This window comes from Ursus maritimus, unplaced genomic scaffold, assembly GCF_017311325.1.
Source record: "Ursus maritimus isolate PB19 unplaced genomic scaffold, ASM1731132v1 scaffold_21, whole genome shotgun sequence".
In the NCBI taxonomy this organism is placed as follows: domain Eukaryota; kingdom Metazoa; phylum Chordata; class Mammalia; order Carnivora; family Ursidae; genus Ursus; species Ursus maritimus.
The window spans coordinates 12147167-12169883 of record NW_024424564.1 but is presented as its reverse complement, the minus strand read 5'-3'; the positions used below and the strand labels follow the sequence as shown (position 1 = coordinate 12169883).

The 22717-nt window shown below is 41.9% G+C and overlaps 1 protein-coding gene across 5 annotated transcripts in view; it reads left to right on the top strand.

The window, feature by feature from the left end:
* Nucleotides 1-22717, top strand: part of PTPRB (protein tyrosine phosphatase receptor type B) — a 107497-nt gene that overhangs the window by 50855 nt on the left and 33925 nt on the right. For 4 of the 5 annotated variants that reach the window (XM_008684289.2, XM_008684288.2, XM_040637261.1 and 1 more), the window contains 9 exons: nucleotides 148-414; nucleotides 4154-4417; nucleotides 10740-11003; nucleotides 11540-11803; nucleotides 12565-12828; nucleotides 15023-15292; nucleotides 18672-18935; nucleotides 20769-21032; nucleotides 21765-22046. In XM_008684289.2, the coding sequence (XP_008682511.2) occupies nucleotides 148-414; nucleotides 4154-4417; nucleotides 10740-11003; nucleotides 11540-11803; nucleotides 12565-12828; nucleotides 15023-15292; nucleotides 18672-18935; nucleotides 20769-21032; nucleotides 21765-22046 (2403 nt within the window). The remainder of the gene's footprint in view (nucleotides 1-147; nucleotides 415-4153; nucleotides 4418-10739; nucleotides 11004-11539; nucleotides 11804-12564; nucleotides 12829-15022; nucleotides 15293-18671; nucleotides 18936-20768; nucleotides 21033-21764; nucleotides 22047-22717) is intronic. The other variant, XM_008684290.2, reaches the window with a different exon arrangement.

Genomic DNA, 22717 nt, shown 5'->3' with positions numbered 1-22717 from the left:
TAGAGCTGAGAGTCTATAGCAAAAAAATACAGATATATTTTTAACATCCTTAAGACTGTCTCCATTTTTGACTCATTTTGTTCCACTTCCTTTAGAGTGACTAAATGTCATCTGTTTTTTTTCTTCTCTTTGTCCACTGTGTTCTAGTGCCTGCCCAAGTGACTGGCTTGTATGTGGCCAACCAAGGAACAACTAGCAGTCTGCTTACTAACTGGACCCAGGCACTGGGAGACATAGAGTTCTACCAAGTCTTACTGATCCATGAAAACGTGGTCATCAAAAATGAAAGTGTCTCCAGTGAGACCAGCAGATACAGTTTCCACTCCCTCAAATCAGGCAGCCTCTACTCTGTGGTGGTGACGACAGTAAGCGGCGGGATCTCATCCCGACAGGTGGTGGTGGAGGGAAGGACAGGTAAGAAGAACACATGGAAACTCCAGAGTATATTCTAGGACTTTTTAAAACACCCTAAAAACAGATCCACTTTCGACTTTCCTAGAAGCCAGACTTCAATACAAACTATCCATACATGTTGCTCTCCTAGGAATGGAAATTGGGAGGGTGGGTGAGGGTAGGCGAGAATGAATTCTGAATTTTCTAAAATCTCCCATAAATGTGTCAGAACTTCAAGAAAAACCTTTGTGGCAACATAATGGTCATTTAATGCCTAAGCTTATCCCCTCATTCAGTCGATGATTTCCTTAATGTTTATGTCCCAGTTAAGGTAAACAAGTAATGAGATTTTTTTAAAACTATATTCCACTCCCTTTCATATTCTTATTTCAAGACATAGAAAGGAATTGATCTCCAACTCTGTGTCCAAAGTTGAGTTAGTCAAATTCCCGAATCACATATCTTTTCAGAAGCAACATTAAACAAGTGCTTAATACTATACACCACGTAAACAATATTTCCTAACCTTGGAGAGTTCACAGTCAAACAAGGCAAAGAGCTAAGTCAACAAACAAGTGGCATAAGGTCATATGTGTCAGACAGGGCTGGCATCAAAGAAGGAAATATAATTTTCTACGCAAGACCAAGAAAGAGTGCAAATAAACAATATAAAATTTATGTTCCGGTTTCTTAGAAAGAAAAAAAATTAAATACATTCAGTAGAAGCCTTGATAATTATTAATGAACTCAGAATCAGGTCAGTGAATTTGTCTACTTAATTCTGTATGATTATAAGTTGGATGTCAGGCTCGTTCTGTATTTCTGATGCTCAGATTCTGGGTATCAGCTGCAGGCATTATAGATATGTCCCTTTTTTAAAATCATGAATCTTATCTACTTAATGAGCCCAAGGATCATTAACTTCATTAGCTCTCCCAGAAATGCAACTAAATCATTGAAAAGATATTTCATAGTTTTGGTAGAAATTCACTGATATGTGCCATTTTTCTCATTCTGTGGCAGCTAACATTATTACCTACATCCTTCTTCCCAATACCTTCTTTCTTCTCTTTTAGTACTTCTTGGCATCAGCCATTGGTGCAGCATAATCGGGGATGGGGGACTAAAAAGCTTAGCTCAGGAATCAGGAGGCCTAGATTCTGGTCCTAGCTCTGCCATTAACTTACATCTGGAAGCCTCCAGTTTCTAATCCATCCCCAGTAATTTACCCACAATTTATCCCTGTCGGAGCAGGTTAGGAGAAATAGCAAGAAAGCTGAGCAAAGGGTTGAGAAAGGCCTTGCACCCATTTCCCAGTGAGTTGCAGTTGTGTTAGTCAGAACAGACTGACTAATTTCCTGCTTACACAATGAGACAACATGGGGATTCCTGATTAGACAGCTCTATGGGTTGGTTCTTTCCTGAGCAGTTACTCAGGGATCCAGGCTTCTACCATCTGTGGCTCTTCCTTCCTCTAGGTCCTCAGAACTCTGTCCATTTCTCCAGAGAATAGAGGTCATGGGGTGGGGGAAGATGACCAGACCCGCAAGTGGACACATCACTTCCCCCCACGTTCCGTTGGCGGGAGCACAGTTGAATGGCTATGTTTCACTGCAGGGGAGACTGGGAAATATAGCCTTGCTGTGTGTCCATGAGGAGAAGGAAATAGTTTGCTAAACAACTAGTCAGATTCTGCCACACAAGTTAATTCCCAAATTTTAAAATACGTCAAGGGCTTTCTAACTTACTGTGATATGCTAACATAGTTTGGCTCCTGATACCACTTGAAATAAGTGGGGCTTTGTTTTTATGCCTCTATTTTAATTGTAGCAGAGGTATCAGTATTTGACCCACAGTATAGAACAGAAGTATGCAAAAACAAGACAAGAAATTCTTTGAAGAATGATCGTAAGGTTTTGAGGAGAGGGCAAAATATGTATAAATATAAGCATGAGTTATTTTACTCAAACACATTTAGAGTGCAAACATTATCATGGGAAAGGGGGGAAATACACAATAGAATAATTACAGAGACACAATAACTAGAGATTTTGAAATGTACCTAGGTTAGTAAATTTTGTGTGCGGTAGATTGTAAAACATTCAATGGCTAAAGCCTTGATAATCATTACCATCTACTCAGATTAGCTGAAATGTTGGTCAGTGCTGAAATAATTGAAAGGTTTTGAAAGGTTTTCTTATTCACTTCTATTTCCATAGGGTTGAAACATATAAATAAACCCTCCCAGCCTAGAGAGGGTAGCAAAATATTTAAAGTTAAAAATGTAAGATATGCTTAACAAATCTAGTTCCAACCTGAGAAAATGCTGGTTCTAAAGGAAAAACAAATTTTATGTCCGCTTTTTTGTACACATGAATTTATATTTTTGACAAAACATTTGATAATTGTATCTTTTCTAATAAAATGTTAGTAGTTGGAAATATTTGTGGCAGTTTTGAAAAACAAGCATAATTCTTTTGAGAGCAGCCAAGGGATGTACAGATTGTTAAATAAAGGGAAGGAAAGGAGGAAGGGAGTGAGGAATGGAGGAAAGAAGACATCAATATATAAATATTATGGCTGAAATGCTCAACTTTATGTCTAGGAAACGTTCATATACATTAGCAGAGCTGTTCAGTATGGTGCTATGTATAATTGTTGGTGATGGACAAGTACTTGTAAGTGTAAAGAAGACTTTGAGGTGTAAAAGTGTAAAGTGTAAAGAAGACTAAATCGCAGAGTCGGAGCATATTAGATTAGAAATTCTCAGAGGTCATCTAGCTGGATCCTGTCCATTGTATATGATGTACTGATATTGACAATTACATGGAAATATTTAGCTGCTGTAGTGAACCAATGATGAAAACAGCAGTGCAATTCACATACACTACAGGATTTGATTCTGATATTTACTACGGGCAATACTAGTTACTGTACACTGATTTCTGATACATGTATAACTACTACTCAATACCACGATGACTAATTTGCATACTGCCTCTAGCCAAGAAGCTCCTTGAAGGCATCCATATCTTTTCCATTTTTGTATATGTGGCAAACGGTAGGTTCTCAATAAATGTTTGTGGCACTAAGCCCCAATTAAAATAAGCAAATGATAATGGCCATTATCATCCCAATAGCTCTTTCTGCCCACTGTTGGGTCAATCTCCAGATTTGTTGTTTTCAGGGTAGGCTTTTAGGTTTATTTCTTGCCACTAGAGGGCAGGAAATGCTTTATAAAGGACAGATGCAACACCTCTCCTGTAAATTAGACTCCCCAGGAATAAATGACTTCATCGTAAGATCAAAGCTATCCCAAAGTCTAAGCTCTTTAGAAAAGGTATGGCATTTTGCATCTTTCCCTTCAAACATCTTTGCTTATTGATGAGTTTGGTTCAAGCTGATTCATCTGGGTTGTTATGTTTGTTCCTTTTCCTACAGAGGGAACCTCCTGACACATTCACATAAAAATGCCTCCACTTAAAATTCTTTGCAAACAGCAACACCATAAAAATGCAATAGTGGCATCCTTATATTTATGAGGCACCCAAAAGACCTCCTTGCATTTTTATTTGGGTTAGCCCGATCTAAGAACACTCAGCTTCCAGAAGCAAAAGTGAAATCCTCACACGTCTTTGACCTCTTAGGTAATCAGACGAGATCTCCTGAGTCCACACTGTTTTTGTTGACCGCGGTAGATGACGCCAGACTTTTGACTGTGCTTTCTTTTTTAAATTTTCTCCCCCTCTTTAAATCCCAGTACCTTCCAGTGTGAGTGGAGTGACGGTCAACAATTCTGGTCGCAATGACTACCTGAGCATTTCGTGGCTGCCGGCTCCTGGAGATGTGGATAACTATGTGGTGACACTCTCTCACGGCAGCAAGGTCGTTCAGTCCCTGGTTATTGCCAAGTCTGTCAGCGAATGTTCCTTCAGCTCCCTTACTCCAGGCCGCCTCTACAATGTGACCATAACTACAAGGAGCGGCAAGTATGAAAACCATTCCTTCAGCCAGGAGCGAACAGGTAAGGCTCTTAGGAGAGCCAGACTCTGTAAGAAGCGGCTAGCTAGGGGCGCCTGGGCGGCTCAGTCGGTTAAGTGTCTGCCTTTAGCTCAGGTCATGATCCCAGGGTCCTGGGATGGAGCCCCACATCGGGCCCCTTGCTCAGCGGGGAGTCTGCTTCTCCCTCTCCGTCTGCCTACTGCTCCCCCTGCTTGTGCTCTCTCTCTCTCTGTGTCAAATAAATCAATAAAATCTTAAAAAGAAAGAAAAAGAAGGAGAAAAAAAGAAGTGGCTGGCTATGTGGCTCAGGGCATCAGATCTGCAACGATTCTGTAATGATAGGGTTAAAGGCTGTCGAGGTCACAGAATTGTGACGGGGTCTTCAAATTTTGACCCTAGAAACTCCTTGTGTGAGCAAATGTTTCCTTTAAAGTAAGATGAACACCACTTTCATGGCTAGAATTCATATTATATTCAAAGATAGTAACATGTGTTTTCTGTTCAGGGAGTACTTTTTGGTTGATAGACACTGACTTTATGTATGTTAACTAACTTAATTCTCTCAATTTCCTTATGGAGGTCGTTGTCCTTATTCCCACTTTGCAGATCAGGAAATTGAGGTTTGGGGAGGATAAATAACTTGCTCAACTGTTTAACTTAAACAGCCAGGGCATTTCTGTATTTAAACCCAGTTCTGAATGGCTCCACAGCCTACGAAGTTCTCCGTCCTCAAATCCTTCCTGAAATGTCTATTTGGTCAAAGTCCACTGTGCATTCTTTTTCACACAAGGTGAAAATGTGAACCTTCATTGTTCTGGGACCAGGAGCAAAATCTTACCAAAGGCAGTGAATGTCAGGTCTTCGATGTTCTGGAAAGAACTAAATTTAGACGGCTACCATTTTCCCAATGTACTTATGCTTTTGGGGTTTACATCTGAGATTTCTGCTTAAGGTTGACATTAATATTTTGTCAAGTCTTTCCTCCTGAGCTATGGGTTGATACTTGCATTTAAAAATGTCAGGGTTTTTTTGACAAGGGACTTAAGACCACTCAACATAGAAAAGATAGTCTCTTCAATAAATGTACTGAGATAATTGAATATGCACATTTAAAGAATTAAACTGGATTCCTATCTTACACCATTCACAAAAATTAACTCAAAATGAATTAAATCCATTTGTTTATGAAACGAATTAAAGTTTAATATAAGATCTAGGGGCGCCTGGGTGGCACAGCGGTTAAGCGTCTGCCTTCGGCTCAGGGCATGATCCCGGCGTTGTGGGATCGAGCCCCACATCAGGCTCTTCCTTAAAGAATTAAACTGGATTCCTATCTTACACCATTCACAAAAATTAACTCAAAATGAATTAAATCCATTTGTTTATGAAACGAATTAAAGTTTAATATAAGATCTAGGGGCGCCTGGGTGGCACAGCGGTTAAGCGTCTGCCTTCGGCTCAGGGCATGATCCCGGCGTTGTGGGATCGAGCCCCACATCAGGCTCTTCCGCTATGAGCCTGCTTCTTCCTCTCCCACTCCCCCTGCTTGTGTTCCCTCTCTAGCTGGCTGTCTCTATCCTGTTGAATAAATAAATTAAAAAATCTTTAAAAAAAAAAGAAATAAAGTTTAATATAAGATCTAAAAATATGGAACTCCTAGAAGAAAACATAGGAAGAAAGTATTTTGACATGGATCTTGGTGGTGATTTTTTGGATATGACACATAAAGCATAAGCAAAAAAATCAAAGACAAGCAAGTGGGACTACATCAAATTAAAAAGATTCTGCACAGCAAAAGAAACCTTTGGCAAAGTGAAGAAACAACTTATGGAATGGGAAAAAAATATTTGCAAACCATATATGTGATAATGAGTTAATATCCAAAGTTGTGGTTAATATCTAAAATATAAAGAACTCATACAATTCAATAGCAAAAAAAGTAAATAACCATATTTTAAAAATGGGTGAAGAGGGGCGCCTGGGTGGCACAGTGGTTAAGCGTCTGCCTTCGGCTCAGGGCGTGATCCCGGCGTTACGGGATCAAGCCCCACATCAGGCTCCTCTGCTGTGAGCCTGCTTCTTCCTCTCCCACTCCCCCAGCTTGTGGTCCCTCTCTCGCTGGCTGTCTCTCTCTCTGTCAAATAAATAAATAAAATCTTTAAAAAAAAATGGGTGAAGAACCTGAATAATCATTTCTCTAAAGAAGATGTACAAAAGGCCAACACATACATGAAAAGATAGTCAGCGTCACTAGTCATTAGGAAAATGCAAATTAAAACCACAATGTGATATTTCCTCTTGCCTGTTAGAATGGCCATCATCAAAAGACAAAGAGATAACAGATGCTGGCATGGACACAGAGAAAAGGCAACACTTGTGCACTATTGGGGGTGTAAATTGGTATAGCTACTATGGAAAACAGTATGGAAGATCCTCAAAAAATTAAAAACTACCACATGATCCAACCATTCCACTTCTGGGACTATATCCAAAGGAAACAAAATCATTAGCTCATGAAGATATCTGCACCCTTTGGTTCATAGCAGCATTGTTTACAGTAGCCAGGACATGGAAACAATTTAAGTGTTCATCCATGGATGAATGGATAAAGAAGTTGTGGTATATCTATGCAATAGAATAGTATTCAGCCATAAAAATGAGGAAATTTTACCATTTGCTGCAACATGGATGGATCTTGAAGGCATTATGTTAACTGAAATAAGTCAGAAAGAGAAAGAAAAATACTCTATGACCTAACTTACCTGTAGAATCTAAAACTAAAGCAAAAACAAACTCATAGAAAAAGGCAGAGAGGCAGAGAATGGGGGAAGGAGGACCTGAAGGAAGATGGTGAACAGGTACGAAGTTCCAGTTATAAGATAAATAAGAGCTGGGGATGTGATGTGCCCCATGATGACTATAGCTAACACTGCTGTGTGATATATAAGAAAGTTGTTAAGAGATTAAATCATAAGAGTTATCATCATTTTAAGAATATTTTTATCCTTTTTTCTTTCCTTCTTTCTTTTTATTATATCCATATGAGCGGATGGATGTTGGCTGAACCAATTGTGTCAATCATTTCATAATGTATGTAAATGAAACCATCATGCTATATGTCTTAAATTTTATATAGTGATATATGTCAATTACTTCTCAGTAAAACCGGAAAAAAATAATAACAAAAAAGAAGTTAAAAGAAATACTGTAAAAAAAAAAAAAGAATTTGTTGGATTTCCAAAACCAAAGTGTATTCACACTCACCTACACTGAAAATTTCAAAATCACTTTTGACACGTGGTATCCTTTGCTAAGGTCTGCTAATTAACCTCCCACAAAATTTGTCACTGATATGTCTTTATTTTGCTTTTCTTGCCAATAGCCTGAACATAAGTTCTTATTACTTAAATGTATAATGGGTCTCCTACCTTGCTGCTCTATCCACTTAACTCCATCATGCTTAGTACTCACAGCTGTGTCGTGTGTCCCTCTACGTTCCCATGCATTTTCTTCTAGGAGACATTTAGTATTCAGTGCAGTCATTTGCATCTCTCCCTCTGTGATTGCCTTGACGTCAGGAACCATATCTTTTTTGTGTTTCTCTCAATACATGGCCCATATAAGCACCCATAATTTTATTGCTGTTGAATGCAAGAATTAGCCAATCATCTTCTGAACTTAAAGACCTTATAAAAATCTAAAACTATGAAAAAAATTTTATTTTTTCCATGAGGATCAGGGCAATTGACATCATCCTACTACCTAGCACAGGGTCTGGAATCCAGTAGGCACTCAATAAATGTTTAATGAATTCATAATCAGAAATCACTTAGATCAGCAGTTTTTAGCTAGTGCTCCATGGGTAAACCTTAGGAATGTCATAACCCCCAGAACTGTCCATGAAGTTGTTGCAGATAGGAAAGGCATGCGTGTTTCTTTGGGGAGTGAGTGGGTAGCTCTTATCAGATTCTCAAAGTTTCTATGACCTCAAAAAAGGTTAAGAACCACTGATTTACATTGCTACAGCATGCTGACATTGAAGGTGTCCATAGATTGATCTAATCCCATCTCATTTGGAGATAAAGTCCCAGAGACAAACTTAGCATTTCCAAGCTCACATGGCTGACCAGTAATCAACCTCAACCTAGGTCCAGTACTATTTCCATTACGTCATGCTATCCCTGAAAACACTGGTGGGGATGTAAACAGCTATTCCCTACCCTCAAATGATTTAAAACCTAATTATACTGATCATCACAATAATGCCTGAGATCTGAAAAGTAGATTTCCATTTATGAAGCAGCCTTATGTCAGTGTCTTATGTTGATCAACTTGGAACCTAAAAATCACCGGAATCAAAGGATATGTCATCCTGCTAATGCCTTGGTTCCCCTCTGTGTCAACTCATCAATGTTTCCTATCCATCTGACTTTCATATTGCAAGCCTTTTGCTAAGATTGTTTTTAAATGCAAGAAAAATGATCCTTTACTCAAAGCACCTTCTTGACTCTTTACCAGCATGAACTTGGATTTGATGCATGACTAATCAAGGCAATCCATTGCCCCCAACAAATCAGTTTAGCTATAGAGTTGTGTCTGAGATGCTGTCTTCTTGATTTTGGCTGATTGTGTCAAAGCCCTTTTCCTTTTCTAATGCTTTTGTTCTACATTTTGGGTGAAAATATCAATATTTCTAATTCTGTATCACATCATCTCATCATGCAGCAAGGCAGGTCTCACAAATTACCTCCAATTCCACCTGGAGAGCCCCTTATTGACAGCAACGTATGTAGTCTGGTTTTTCTTCCTGTAATAGTTGCTTTGTCTTGAATAAATTGCCTGGGTCATTGACTTTTCTTACTTAGCCCATGCATAAAAACTTCGGAATTTCTTTTCCTTTATTTTGTGATGATTAAATTCTAGCTACATTGTAATTGGTTCAGGTAAATATCTTGAAGAAAGCATATCTGTCCTGGCTCCATATCTGCAGTGAGATATATTCTAATACAAAAACTAACCAGTACACATACACCAACAAAAGACAATAAAATGCAACTTGAAGATGTGGGAAGCATCATGGAAAATATCCTTAGATTCCAAAATATTGAAATTTATGGGTCCTTTCATGCTTTGAGGGAAAATGGAAGAGAAGATTTGGACATGGGCTTTGTCCACTTGATTGATCAATTGATAGATTGGTTGAGAGAAAAACCAGAGGCACACATTATTGGGGGATCCTCAGGTGTACAAAATTGGATTAATCATAATTCTTGGTTCAAGAAACCATGTTTTGTCACTTTTATTTATTTTTTAGTCTTCCAATTTAGTGTAGGCATTTAATTAATCATTTTTAATAATTTAATAGGCACATGAGAAACCACTACCCAAAATAAAAGCTAGAACCTTGACAATGATCTGTGTCAAATCATGTGGTTCCCACCTCACTGATCCACCCCAAGGTAGCCATCCTCTTGACTCCTATTTTCATCTCTCATCTTGCCTTTCATCTTGCATAGTTTTAGTATTTATGTAGTCCTAAAATCACGGGTTTTAAAAAATTTTAGCTGTTCTAACATTATTTTTAAAAAGGTTATTTTATGCGGTATGTAATGTCCTGAGACTTCGTTTTTCACTTAATATTATATTGATAAGATTCACTTATATTTTGTGTTTTGATGTTAAAGTCAAAAATACATATTTTTGCATTTTGAGTTAAAAAGAAATTAATTATGACTGCTATATAAGCTCACTGTATATATATACCAGTCCATTCATCTACTGTCCCATGGTTGGGCGTCCTGTCTCATACTTGGTCTTACCAGGTTTTTAAATTTTGCCAAACATATGGATATAAAATGGTATTTTGCTGTGGTCTTGACTTGCATTTCCTTGATTACCATTGATGTTAGACATCTCTTCATGTATTAATTATGTGTTTCATCTTCTTCCATTTTTCTTTTGGATTGTTTATACGCTTCTTGGTAACTTTTATCACATCTTGAGTCACTAAGGTATGTTGGAATTATTAATATCATTGCCATCAATTCATATTAATCATTAGTTATCATATTTAATGTTCCATCTTGTACATGACATTTTGTGTAGGCAAGAAACGAGATTAGAATTAATTCATCAGGTTCTGTTAAAAGATCGATTTAATCACTTCAAGTAGTGTAACAGTCTTTCCCCTCTGGAAACGTGTGATCTAAGGTCTAAAACTTTTCTTTTAAATGCCCACCAAAAAAAATCTACTCACTTACCTTCACTGTCCCAGGTTGTCATCTGTGCTTAATTACTCCCTTAGACTCACTAAATCTTCAGCTGTTCTCTGTTCTCTTTTTCAGTGCCTGATAAGGTTCAGGGAGTCAGTGTTAGCAACTCGGCCAGGAGTGACTATTTAAAGGTATCCTGGGTGCACGCTACTGGAGACTTTGATCACTATGAAGTCACCATTAAAAACAAAAACAACTTCATTCAAACCAAAAGCATTCCCAAGACTGAAAACGAATGTGTATTTGTTAAGTTAGTCCCTGGACGGTTGTACAGCGTCACTGTTAGTACAAGAAGTGGACAATATGAAGCCAGTGAACAAGGGAATGGAAGAACAAGTAAGTGGAAAGATTGTAAAATCTGATGACTGGTTGGGACTTGAAGGTCAAGTAAATAAAATATCTGAACCTTGAATTCTCTCTGCTTCCTGATCAGTAAATTGCATTCCCAGTTTCGCTTGGAGCTAATATCATTTAGCCAAGCCATGACCTATAATTACAGAATATTTATTGGTAGATAAAAGCAAGCACAGTTGGAGAGCAAGAAGGCCAATGGTCCCATTTTTCTTCCCTGTCCTCCTGCATTGTGGCATTTGAAGTTCTAGACATCTTGTTTTATCTTATGATTGAGGTCATAATTCATTTTTTAATTATATTCTACCAACACTTAGCATAGAAGATTTATGTCAGGAAAAAAATTGCAATTTTAATAGTTGCTTCCAATTTTTCTTATTTAATTATGCATGAAGTAGTTCAAGTGGTTTATTTGGGGAAGAGAGATGTTTGCCAGTTCCTTGAATGTGATTCATAAATTATTGTGTAGGTAAACTTTGATCAGTCACTTTCCTGAAGTGTCTTCTCATATTCCTCCCTAGTCCCAGAGCCCGTTAGGGATCTAACATTGCGGAATAGGAGCACTGAGGACCTTCTGGTGACTTGGTCACGAGCTGATGGGGACGTCGACCAATATGAGATCCAGCTGCTCTTCAACGATATGAAAGTATTTCCTCCTTTTCACCTCGTAAATACCGCAACTGAGTATCGATTCACCTCCCTGACGCCAGGGCGCCAGTATAAAATTCTTGTCTTGACCATCAGTGGAGAAGTGCAGCAGTCGGCCTTCATTGAGGGCTTCACAGGTAATTTGAAATGTGGCTCTTGAACTTGGTAGACGTGGTGGTGTGTTTAGCATGTTGGGTAGCCAGGCGTTTGGGTTGAGGGTGTCAGGGTGAAAGGGAGATGGCAAGAAGCGAGGTTATCTTGATGGTGACCATGATGTTGTCCAAGCTGGATTGACAACAGTAAAGCACAATGTAGGGTAGAAAGCTTTCAGAGAAATAGCGTTGGGTGGATGTGAGTAGCTGGTGCTTGTGAGGCACGTCGATTAAATAAAAATAACTCTGTTGGCTGGGTTTCCGTTGGAACTCTGTTAGGAATGTTGTTATGATCGTTAAGGTTTATTGACAGTTAACCATGAACCAAACCCACGGCAAAGCACTTTATGTGGACATTTTGTTCAATCCTCACAACTCTGTGGGCTGGGCACTATTACTGTAATTGCTATTTTTCTGATGAGGAAACTGAAACTGACAGAGGGTAAGTAATTTGCCTATAGTCCCCCAGCTAGTAAATGAGGAAACCAAGACTTGGACCAAGGCACTCTAACTAGCCCCTCTCTCTACTGCCGGCATCCTTCACTTCTGCTTGCTGGCTTCGATGTCCCCCTAAATGTCCCCGATCAAATTCAGTTCAGGCAGAAAAGTCCAAGAAAAATGGTACCAATATATGAATGTGAATTCTTTTAGTACATGCCAAAATATAAGAAGCATGACAGTTTTGGTTGAACATTTCCACAGTTCATTCTCTAAGTGATGACTTTTAAATTTATTTTCCTTTTTAGTTCCAAGCGCTGTCAAAAATATTCACGTTTCTCCCAATGGGGCGACAGACAGCCTGACAGTCAACTGGACTCCTGGGGGGGGCGATGTTGATTCCTACACAGTGTCAGCGTTCAGGCAGAATCAAAAGGTTGAGTCTCAGACTATCTCCAAACACGTCTCAGAGCACACATTCCACAGGCTGGAGGCTGGGGAACAGTACCAGATTGTGATCGCCTCGGTCAGCGGGTCCCTAAAGAACCAGATAGATGCAGTTGGGCGGACAGGTAAGTGCCTGCCTGGAGAAGAGCCAAATTGTTCTCCATAATGGGGCAGCGGATGGACTTACTTAGCTATTCACGAGTCAAAAATATCCAAATTCAAAGTCATAATTCAATGTGGTTTCAAGAGCCCTTTTTCATATTTTCTTTTTGCATTTTTCTTTCTTAAAAGAGATCTTCAGAACAAATGAAAGGTAATTAGGAGCCAAATCATTTGAATAAATTTTCATCCTTGCTGAAGGATATAAAAACTTTAGTTTTAATAAGTAGACTTCTGTAATTATTTACATTAACTGTTTACATGTAAATATTTACTATTTTCTGTAAAATTTACCCTTCTCAAATTTTTTTTAAATGGACACCTACACCATTTACTTCATTTGTTACAAGAACGAGTAACAAATCAAGGAATAAGGTGTCTCTTTATATTAATATTGCCAGTAACATATTACCTTTAAAACACAAATAAGCTAAAAGTACCTGCTATCTGCCAGGCATTTGAAATGATTTCTAGTCACACTAGAAGATAGAGATCATTCTTTCCATCTTACAGATGAGGAAAGTAAGGCTCAGAAAGCTTATAAAACATTATCAAGGATGCGTGTAGTAAGACCGAGAGCTGTAACTCAAATCGAGGTCTGTCTGGACCTAGACCTTATGCCTTCTCTACTGTGATACAATACTTATCAGATGCCTTCCATTCCCATAACCACTCACTTAGCTGTGGGGCCTGGGCTTCTGTACTGTGCCCTCCTGTGTCTCTATTTCATATATGTGTCCCTCTAACCATATGCCAAGCACTATGTTAGAAAGTGGGAATTCAATAGCAAGATAGATAGAGCCCCCAACCTCAAGAAGTGTATCATCTAATGAGAGAGACAAAGAAATAAAAAGACGATTACAATGTGATAACTTCTAAAACAAAAGAAATAATGGGGTGTGTCAGGAGCAAACATGAAGAGTCAGGGAAGGCTTCCAGGAAAAAGTAGCATTTAAATAGACACTAAGAAGTCATACTGGTGACATGGATGTTGACTTGGTTCCCCCAGAAAAAACAAAGGCCTGGAGGTGAGAGAAAGCATGGCACATTTGAGGACCTACACACGGTGTGGTATGCTAGAATACAGATGAGCCATATGGCCAAGTAAGTAGATGGACCAAATCACGAAGGGCCTCATATGCCTTGTTAAGGCGTTTAGAATTATGGAGAGCCGTGGAGGGCCATTTGCATGGGGCTGCTATGAAATATGCCAGATATAGTGTGGGAGGTGAGGAAGCAAGGGTACTGGTCAATAATGTGGTGAGGGATGATATTGTCCTAGGGGAGCAGTAGTGGATAGAGAAGGGAGAGAAGTGGGTAGATCAAGGAGATACAAGTTTTAGGACATAGAAATAAAAGACCCATGTTTGATTACCTGTAGTAGAATTAACAGTGACAACCCACGTTTCTGACTTGGACCAGGAGAAACAAAGGACAGTAAGGAGGTTATGGGGAGGGAGCTGAGGAGTCCAATTTGGGCCTCTTGAGAATTGGATGGAACATGCAGGGAGAGATGTCATTTGCAAAAATAGAAGAGAGATCTGAACTGCAAGTTTAAATTTGGGAGTCGTCACCATATGGGTAACAATTCAAACCATGGGAGTGGATGAGATCTCCTAGGATTATGTAGAATGAGAAAAAATACAAGCCTAGGACAGAAAATATTATTAAAAATAATACTATTTTGCCTTTCACATCGGAAGCCATAGTGAAAAAAAATTATATACTACTGCTTACTTCAAGGCTGAAAGCTTTGACTTGAGTTCATCTTGGGAATGAAAGTCTAAACATAATTCAGCCATCCAAACTATATTCGCTGAATGTAAATTTGTTCAGCATCTTCCACTTTCTAGATACATACATATGAATCACTTTGCATATTTATCAGTGTCACTTTCACTAATTTTTCTACTTGTTTGACTTCAAGATCCTATCTCAATTCAGAGAAAAAAATGGAGACTCAAAGCAGGTGTACAGATAATCCAGGCCAGATGAAAAGCTCTGTCCTCAGGGCACGTGGAAAGTGTCCACGCAGCACGAGTGGAGTGGTGGCATCCTCGTCTCTCTGCAGTTGATTCAAAGTTTTCTCACCTGCTTTCTCAGTTGGTTTACCCTAAGTGAGGGCATCTGACAGCCGTTGCTCCTCTTCTTCCTTTGCAGTCCCAGCATCTGTCCAGGGAATAATGGCAGACAATGCATACAGCAGTCATTCCTTAATAGTAAGTTGGCAAAAAGCTGCTGGCGTGGCAGAAAGATACGAGATCCTGCTTCTAAATGACAAGGGGACCCTTCTGAGGAACACATCAGAGCCAGCCGCCACCAAGCAGCACAAATTTGAAGACCTAACACCAGGAAAGAAATACAAGATACAGATCCTATCTGTCAGTGGAGGGCTCTTCAGCAAGGAATCCCAGACTGAGGGCCGGACAGGTAATCTGCACGGCTCGTTGCGTCGCCCCAGACACCTCCTTGGGTGCCTGCTATTCCTTCAGAGCCGCAGGGTCAGAGGGATGAAGCCACACTGGGGGATGATAACTATTTCTTGACACAGTGGGGACATTCACCGTGACTGACCACTTCCACATCAGTCAGCCTCTTAATACGGGCTTCAGCGTACCCCACTCCAGTTTAGATATATTGTTAAAACCTATGGCCACTCTGACAAATTACCACCAACTTAGCAACTTCAAACAACACCAGTTTATTATCTGACAGTTCTGGAGGTCAGAAACTGAAAGTGGGTCCTAGGGCTAAAATCAAGGCATCAGGTATCAGCAGGATTGTGTTTCTCCTAGAGGCTTTAGGGGGAGATCCTCTCCTTGCCCTTTCCAAAGCTTCCAGAGGCCACTCACATTCCTTGGCTCATGTCCCCCTTCCAGCAATAGCATTATTCCAACCTCTGTGTGTGTCGCCATATCTCTTTCTCTACTCTTCTGCCTCCCTCTTCCATCCTTTCAGGACTCGTGATTACATCATTCACCACCCGGACAATCCAGGCTAAGCTCGCTGCCTGGAGATACTTAACTTAATCACATCTGTAAGATCCCCTTTGCCACATAAGGTAACACATTCCCAGGTCTTGGGATTAGGACGTGGACATCTCTGGGGGTCATTATTCGGACAACAACACTGGTCTGATTGATGACTTACTCATTAAGGAGCTAGGTCTGAAATGGGGGTGTGGCCATGCTGACAGAGGTGTGAGGATGAACCAGGCATGCTTCGTCCTGGAAGAGCTGGCTGACTGGGGGGGTGGGGGCACATAGACAAAGGATGACAATACATTGTGATAAGGACTGTAGAGAAGTAAGGATTGTCCAACATTAAGAGGAATGTGGAGCTCGGGTGGAATTGGGAGGTCTTCATAAAATTGACCTTTCAGTACTATCATGGAGGGCGAAACAATTCTGCACGTGGAGAGAAGGTAGAAGGACACCTGGTGCAGACAGACTGTCCTATGCCAAGACAGGGAGGTGTGAGAAGGACCAGTGAGAAGCCGTGGTAGATGAAGTGTGGGGGGCACGATGGAGGGGTGAGGCCGGAGAGGCAGATTGGGGCCAGGTTGGAGAGTGCCTGGCATGCCTCCCTCGGGGGTTTATTTTTCATCTTGTAAGCCATGAGGAGACCGTACAGGTTTTTCAGCCAGAGAGTGAGTGTTTTGTAATAAAAATTTATACCTTAAAAAAGATAAATCAGATGGCAACAGGGATAGGTTGAATGGAGAAGAGACTCACTCATTAATTCGTCATGAGCACCTACTATGTGCTAAGCAGCTTTCTAAATGCTGGACACACAGAAGTGAGTAAAACAAAACCTGAGGTCATGAATCTCGTATTCTAGTAGGGAAGAAAGGCCACAAACAGAGTAAATAAGTAGAGTGTAGTAGGTTAGATGGTGGTGAACACCAAAGAGAAAATGAAACCAGGGAAATGGGATAGCAAGAGTCAGAGGCTTACAGTTTTGGACTCCTCGGATGTTTTGTCAAGAAGGTGATATCTGAGTAGACACCTGAAAGAAGGGAGAGAAGGGGTTATGCAGGTATTTGGGGGAAGAGTATCCCCACGCAGAGCAAAGAACGAGGCAGAGACTCTGAAGCAGGAGTGTGTCTGGCCTGCTGGGCCAGTCAAGAGACCAGTACAGCTGGAGCAGAGTGAGAACAAAGTAGGGGATGTGGTCAGAAGGGTAGTTGAAGTCATAAGATGATTGCAGTTATAGAAATGATAAGGGTCAAAAGCTAAATTACCACAGGGGCCCTGATGAAGAATAGTAGATACAGTCAAGAAATATTTCATTAGATAAGATGGCACTTAGTGTCTGAGTAGAGTACAGAAAAACAGAATATTCTGAAGTTGCTACCGGGGTATCTGGTAGAAGACGATGCCATTAATTGAGATAAGAGAAGCAGGAGGAGGCCATGTCAAGGAGATATGGACAGGGTTCAGTTCCATACTGAGTTTGAGATGTGTGAATGACTTGTAGTGAGAGATGAGCATAGGTAGTTCAAAATATGGCCCAAGCTCAGAAGAGTGAGCTAGGGATAAATATTTGAACAAAAATTCTAATTAAATCCATGTCTTAGTCTGTTTAGGCTGCTGTAAAAAATAATGCCAGAAACTGGGTGGCTTAAACAACAAACATGGATTTCTCACAGGTCTGGAGCCTGGAAGTCCAAGGCCAAGGCAGCGGCAGATTCAGGGTCTGGTGAGGGCCCAGTTTCTTGTTCATAGATGGCGTCTTCTTGCTGTGTCCTCACACGGTAGAAGGATGAGAGAGCTTCTGGGGTCTCTTCTATAAGGGCACTACTCCCGTTCATGAGAGCTCCACCCCCATGACCTAATCACCTCCCAGTGGCCACATCCCCTAAAACCATCCCCTTGGGGGTTAGGTTTCAACATATGAATTCAGGGGTGGAGGGGACATAAATATTCAGACCATAGCAATCCATAAAGTGAATGAGATTGGGTGCTCAGCTTGTGTTACAGAATATGAAGGGGACAACGGATGGAAGGATGGGAAATGTCAACTTTTAAGGACCCGACAAGGAGGGAGAAAGTGAAAGAGGAAGTGTTTGGAGTGGAGGGAGGAGAACCCAGGAGAGACCAAGGCAGGTGTCCTGTTCTGTTCCCACTGGTAGCCCAAGGCTTCCTTGGCATTAGGCAGCACCTGTGCAAACAGTTTGGCAGAGGTCATTTCCGGGCTCCTGATCCCTTTGCCGACAGGTGCCCCTGAAGGCCAAGAGGGTTGTCAAATCCCAACGTCGATCTTTTTTTCTTAAAAAAAAAACAACAGATGGCTTTGGCTTTTCCTCTTGCTTTTCTTTCCTCAATCCCTGAATTGAATCTCCTCCTTCTGCCCGCTTTCTCTTTCTTCCCCCTTCTCTTCCTTCCCTGCTGCCCTCACCTCCATGGGCCATTCCTTAGCTTTTAGATGGGCCTCAGAGATAGTTTTTGATCTCTGATGTAGCTCTTAGTATTAGGAAAACATGTAGTCACACGGGTCAGATTAACAATTATTTCATACCCAAAAAATGTCTTTGAAGGTAATTTCCCATTACTGGTTTTTCTTTGTTCTCTTGTGGGTTTTTGGGGGGGCTTTTTGGTTTTGTTTTTGTGTTTTTCATTAACAGTGTCAGCATCAGTCATGCACCAAATTCAGTTTTCTCTGCTTTGGGGTCTCCATGAAGTCGATATGAAGGCAGAGACCGTGTGTCTTGAGTGGCTGTGGAGTGTGTCCCTGTGGGCCTGGGGCCTGGGCTGTGTCAGGGGGGTGTGACAAATCTCAGTCTCACTCTCCGGCCCAACTTTCCCAGTCCCCGCAGCTGTCACCAACCTGAGGATCACGGAGAACTCCACCAGACACCTGTCCTTCAGCTGGACCACCTCAGAAGGGGAGCTCAACGGGTACAACATCTTTCTCTACAACCCAGATCGAACGCTTCAGGAGAGAGCTCAGGTTGACCCACAAGTCCAGAGTTTCTCTTTCCAGAACTTACTACAAGGCCGAATGTACAAAATGGTGATCGTAACTCACAGTGGGGAGCTGTCTAATGAGTCTTTCATATTCGGTAGAACAGGTAAGGCCCGGACCCAAGCAGGAACGTAGAGTGGGGACCTTGTCTCAGTGTTCACTGGTTTTTCCGTGATGTGTCCTTCGTTTCCTATTCTCTACGTGGTCCTGCTCTCTGTGAACCTTGTGACCTTCAGGCTTTTTGACCCTAAATCAGACCTTTGGTTCTGTACCGAGTAGCTTCTGCACAGGCTTCTCCTTTGTTGCCACCACTCGGGGACATCATGGGGTTTGGTGGGCAAATGAATCTGGCTCCTCTCTGTGCCAGCAAACTGCCGCAAGAAGGTTGTAACCCACTGTGGTGCCATTCAGGCCATGCCCCTCGGGTTCCTACAAGGCATGTGTGGAGTGGGGGGCAGGTCAAGAGAAGGGCCACTACGAAAAGGACCAAGCCGTGAGTGCTGCGTGACAGAAACACAGCACTGCATGAACCAAACACAGTGTTGAAGGAGAAGGAGAGAGAGAGAGACATCTGTCTGGGCGGCCAATAAGAAGCGGAATTGACTCTTTTTCCATAATTTGAGTTCATTATTTTACTTTTCTATTCAGTTTGGTTTTTTTTTTTCTCATTTGACATAGGTTTTGAGGGCTTTGTGTGCCAGCCACGGGGCTCACTGCTGGACTGTGACCGTGAACAGTGTCGATGAGGTCCCTGACCCGTTGAGCTCACATTAGCGCAGGGAGGGGAGGGGGCAGACAGCAGATTTTTAAGGGAGATGACTTGGGAACACCTTCGAGTCTATGAAAGAAAGAAACAGCATGTTGTGACAGAGAGACTTGACAGGACAAGATACTACTTTAGACAGAGAAAGCATTTCAGCTGAGCCCTGCAGGTGAGGGGAGCCCTGCAAGGACACGTGCCAGGCGCCCAGCAGAAGGGCTCAGTGTGTTTGGGGGAGGGAGCGAAAGTGAGCAACAGATCCGGATCCGCCTAGACCCTGAGTAGAATCGCCTCAGTGTTAGCGCTTCCAGGGCCCTCTGCCCTCTGCACATCTTCCCTTCTCTGCTCATTAATGTTCCAAGTTCCTCCATCAAGAGCCAACAGTCTTCACTCTCCAGAGAATACGGAAGCTTACATACCCACGGGACAGGTGCCAGCGTGACTAAGTTACACAGTGGTAGACGTGACTGTTAACACTCTCTTCCCAAGTGAGGCTCGACCAATATAGACTTGGGCAGGAAAGAGCTGAGGGAACTGCGAGCCTACGAGAGGGTGGAGGGGACGCAGAAAGACCCACGGGGATGTTAGGGCGTGAGAGGCCTGGGTGCGATGGGCCAGCCTGGAAGGGGCCGGGACCTTTCGTGAACACTTTCAGGGCCTTTTATAAGCTAAGTTGTAAACTATTTGACCAGTTTTAATAAATCATTTCCGAAGATCTCATTTTAGATGTTTATCAGATGACATGTGGCAGGCATACAGAAGTCACCACCTATGGTGCTTTTTTTTTTTTTTAAGATTTTTTTTATTTATCTGAGAGAGAGAGAGAGAGCACAAGTGGGGAAGCAGCAGGCAGAGGGAGCAGCAGTCTCTCTGCCAAGCAGGGACCCCGACATGGGGCTTGATCCCAGGACCCCAGGATCATGACCCGAGAGGAAGGCAGATGCTTAACCACCGACTGAGCAGCCCAGGTGCCCCTGTGGTGGTTTGTTTTATTTTAATCTGTACCACATCTCTAGACCACATGCCCCTAAAGCCACGCCCTGAAATACAGGCCGGATCTGACTCTGCAATGGGCACTACTCACCTATATGCCCAACGTAACTCGTAGTCTCACCTGGAGGCCCAATGCCTTTGTTCCTAACTCTTCTGTTCTTAGTAAAGGTTTTCACTCTGTTTAAGTCCCAGCTTCCGTGAGTAACCTCAGAGGATCCAACCGGAACATGACAGACACTCTCTGGTTCAGCTGGAGTCCGGCCTCCGGGGACTTTGACTTTTATGAGCTGATTCTCTACAACCCCAATGGCACGAAGAAGGAGAACTGGAGAGACAAGGACCTGACCGAATGGCGTTTCCATGGCCTCGTTCCTGGAAGGAAGTACACGCTGTGTGTGGTAACTCACAGTGGAGACCTCAGCAACAAGCTCACGGGGGAGAGCAGAACAGGTAAGAAGCCCGGTTGCCAAAGGCTAGTATTGGTGGGACACATTCAAGATATGGTTTTAATACGAAGGAAGGAAATCAATAATGGTGTGGCACGTACTAGCCCCTGAACCTGGAAAGGCACTATGATACAGTGGATGAAGGGAACCCACCTTAGCCACTGTGCGTGAGATATCTAGGAAAATGATCCAGATCCTTAGCTTAGCTCTACCACTTACCCATGCAAAGCTAGGAGGTCATTGAGCATCTCTAAGTCTCAGTTTTCTTATCTGTAAAGTGGGGATAATCGTACACATCACCATTGTGTTGCTACGGGCAATGCTTCTTAAATATTTTATTTCCTGGGCATATGCAGATAATGTCAGTCTGTATGCCACCCTGGGGTCAATGAACAAGGCTATCTGGACTTAATTGTCTGTGGACTGTAGCCCTCACACCTCCAAATGGAACCAATACCTTCACACACTTGTAGCCCATTTGGGGCCCACTCCTGCTCCACAGCTCCCTGGTAAGGAAACTCTGGTTATGAATATTAAAGAAAATGTGCATAAAACTTTTGAGGACAGCCCCTGACACATAGTAAGCACTATAGATAGAAGCTTCTATTATTAAGATTTTCACATTATCTCTTCTAAAGTACATTAAGGTATGTCTGAGGTCACTCAGCTCTCTTATCTGCATATGTTATGGCATAGATGTGTTCATGTGATTTCTTTCATGTTTTCCTACATACAGCCCCAACTCCTCCCAGTCTTATGTCATTTGCTGATGTTACAAACACATCGTTGGCCATCACCTGGAAGGGGCCACCAGACTGGACAGACTATGATGACTTTGAGCTGCAGTGGTCCCCCAGAGATGCAATCACAGTCTTCAACCCCTACAGCAACAGGAAGTCAGAAGGACGCATCATATATGGTCTTCGTCCAGGCAGATCCTATCAATTTAGTGTCAAGACTGTTAGTGGTGACTCCTGGAAAACCTATAGCAAACCAATATTTGGATCCGTGAGGACAAGTACGACATGTTTTGCTACTCTTGGTTCTCAGATGGAGGGAGGGGGATGCATGTGTTGTGACATCTTATTCCAGTGAGGCTTGGTTTAAATCCATATTTTTACTTGGGATTGGTTAGATGTGAATTCAGGCAGAAGTCATTATAGACTTGTTCATTCCTTCAACATTAAGAACAGTGGACAATAAATTATCTCTGCCCTCATGGAGTTGGCGGTTGAGTGGGAAGGAAGTGTGAGGAAGGAAGTATTTGGCTGTATAGAAACTCATGGTAGGGGGGCGCCTGGGTGGCACAGCGGTTAAGCGTCTGCCTTCGGCTCAGGGTGTGATCCCGGCATTCTGGGATCGAGCCCCACATCAGGCTCCTCTGCTAGGAGCCTGCTTTTTCCTCTCCCACTCCCCCTGCTTGTGTTCCCTCTCTCGCTGGCTGTCTCTATCTCTGTCAAATAAATAAATAAAATCTTAAAAAAAAAAAAAAAGAAACTCATGGTAGGGGCATCTAACCCAGTACAAGAGAGCTTCCTGGAAGAAGAAGCCTCCAAATCAAAACTTAAGAAAGTGTAGGATTCACCAGGTAGATATGGGGAAAGAAGTGGAGAATATTATTAGGTAGAGAATAAAATATTCCAAGACCAGGCAGCACAGAGGAACAGAAAGGAGTTTAGTTGACCAGAG